The sequence below is a fragment of the Alnus glutinosa genome, chromosome 11 (genome assembly GCF_958979055.1).
Source record: "Alnus glutinosa chromosome 11, dhAlnGlut1.1, whole genome shotgun sequence".
Lineage (NCBI taxonomy): Eukaryota > Viridiplantae > Streptophyta > Magnoliopsida > Fagales > Betulaceae > Alnus > Alnus glutinosa.
In genome coordinates, this window is record NC_084896.1 from 23,720,823 (window position 1) to 23,723,358 (window position 2,536).

Genomic DNA, 2,536 nt, shown 5'->3' on the forward strand with positions numbered 1-2,536 from the left:
TCCCAATGGGTAGCTCAATCGGCTCGAGACCACGCCTCAGGAAGCGGAGGTCACTAGTTTGAATCCCCTCTTCCCCCTCCTCTTGTGTGGATATGTCAAAAAAAAAAAAAAAAAAAACAAGGGAATTTAATTCAAGTAGGTTTTTTAGGAGTATTTCTTACCTGTAGGAAATAAAATGAGATTTAAAAAAGCTAATCTCAGTGCTCTTAGGAATTATTTTTGGGTATGCTGATACCGAAGTACATTTGATATTAGTTCGAATAGGTTGCGGCCTTAACTATTGGTGGTGGTGTTAGGCTTTCTATATTACTAAGTTCTTTTCAGTTATATTTTTCATTCAAGTATGCCAAAGGCTCCTAATATGCTAATATGCATACTTTGTGTCAATACGAGTTGTCATGAGTAAGCTAACGGTAGTATTTGGAGTATGTGCTACACCTGGAACATTTGGATCAAGAGGGATTGGAATTAGATGAACAAACTCGATGTTATTAAGTAATATCAACAATAGTTATAGTTTCCTAGCTATGGCCAACCAAAGAATTGTTTTTTTTTTTTTTTCATCTGGTCAATCTATGCCATGTCTATCTTAGATTATTTATTAAATAATTAAATCAATCATTTTTTATCTGTTTAACCTTTGAGGATATTCGATATAATTTAACATGTTATTAGAGCAAAAAGTCCAAAGTTCGAAATTTGTTTCTATAACCCACTTCTAATTCAATTAAAATATTTTACTTGTTTTGCTTCACTTATTTATGTAAAGTTCGAGCCCACATTAATTAAATAAAGTGAGAGTTTGAATTCATATGTGACGATGAATGTTGGAATATTAATTAAATGATTAAATAAATTATTTTCTATTGATTTAAGTTTTTGTGATAATCGGTGATTTGACCGTCTACCTTTACAACAAGGAAATGACATGCTAATTTTCATGCACTTTTCCATTTTACAATTCCTTGGATTGTTGTTTTGAGTTACACATGACCTTATGAATGCGTAATTCATGATATTCTTGAAGTGCAGATCAAAGATATACGGCGAGGCATAAATACTATTAACCCAAAGACCATATTGTGTGAAGAGATATCTATAGGAGTCATAAAAAGATGGATCCCTCCAGTTTGTCTGAATCTCAAGTATCTGTTAATGCTAGTAAGCCCGAGCAAAACCAGAGCATTACTTTCATGGATCGTGATTCCTACAATGCTGCAATAAAAGGCAAAATCGAGGTCTTCAAAAATATCGCCGATCATAAGTCTCTTGCCCTCCTACTAACTGCAAATAAAAACACAATCCTCCATATTTACATCACAGCCCTCAATTCCCAATTAGAATCAAGAACACCTATTGCAAGATTAGAATCAACAACAACCCTCAATACAGGATCGGAATCAACAACCAACTTTGTGGAAGAAATTCTTGAAATGTGTTCGCCATTGTTATGGCAAGCCAATGTCAAAGGTGAAACTCCATTGCACATTGCGGCAAGGTACGGGCATGATGACATAGTGAAAGTTCTAATCAAATATTGTGCCAAAACTCCCCACCAAGACCTTGAAGGTGGGATTGAACCAGTAAAGGAAATGCTTAGGATGACTAACAAAGAAAAAGACACGGCTTTACACGAGGCTGTACGTTTTCGTCACCTTAAGGTTGTAACATTGTTGATTGAAACAGACCCAAAATTTTCATATTCTACTAATGATGCTGGTGAGACTCCTCTTTACATAGCTGCCGAGAGAGGGTTTGAAGACGTGGTGATCGAAATTTTAGACGAATGCAAATCACCAATGCATGGCGGCGGCGGCCCCCTTGGTAGGATGGCTTTGCATGCTGCCGTAATATGGGGTGATAAATATGAAGGTACTTTCTATTTATTTTCTCAATGTTCTACCTGCATGGTTAATTTAGTAATGAGTAATGCAGGTTTAAATTTTTTTCAAGGTTTATAATAATTTTGATAAAAAGAAAAAATTCATCAAATAAATGAAAATGATCATTATACTTAAAAAACAAATTATTTTAATTATTGTAGATATGACCACAAGAATTCTGAAACAAGTTGAAGGTATAAGTAGAACAGTTGACGATAAGGATTAGACTCCGCTTCACTTGGCTGCATACTTAGGCCATTCAGCCTTAGTAACACTGTTGTTGAATGATGATAAATATGTAGCATACATGAAAGACAAAAACGGTAGGACAGCTCTTCATATTGCAATTCAACGGGGTAATGATGATATAGTGAAGAGCATTGTATCAAGTTGTCCAGATTGTTGCGAACTGGTTGATAACAAAGGTTGGAATGTACTCCATTTTGCTATCCCCGAATGTCTTTCTTTTCCAAGTGAAAAGAGCAAACGTTTAGAGATGATCATTGATATTATCAGAGAAAATTCATGTCTCGACAACCTTTTGAATGAGAAGAATGCCGACGGGGATACACCTCTTCATTACTATTTGAAAGAAGGTTGGCCAGCTGAGCATTTTTTTTGTTACCCTCGACTGGACAAGATGGCTTTCAACA

General features: G+C 35.4%; 1 protein-coding gene across 1 annotated transcript; it reads left to right on the plus strand.

Moving 5' to 3' along the window:
- The first annotated feature begins 828 nt into the window (after positions 1-828).
- Positions 829-2,536, plus strand: LOC133880999 (ankyrin repeat-containing protein At5g02620-like). The gene is made up of 2 exons (XM_062319969.1): positions 829-1,872; positions 2,045-2,536. Exons 1-2 carry the CDS (start codon positions 1,116-1,118, stop codon positions 2,107-2,109), a joined length of 822 nt encoding a protein of 273 aa, XP_062175953.1. The 5' UTR covers positions 829-1,115; the 3' UTR covers positions 2,110-2,536.

Coding starts and splice junctions, on each gene's coding strand:
- LOC133880999 (XM_062319969.1), top strand. CDS start 1,116: ATGGATCCCTCCAGTTTGTCTGAATCTCAAGTATCTGTTAATGCTAGT. Junction 1,873..2,044: donor ATGGGGTGATAAATATGAAG/GTACTTTCTATT, acceptor TAATTATTGTAG/ATATGACCACAAGAATTCTG.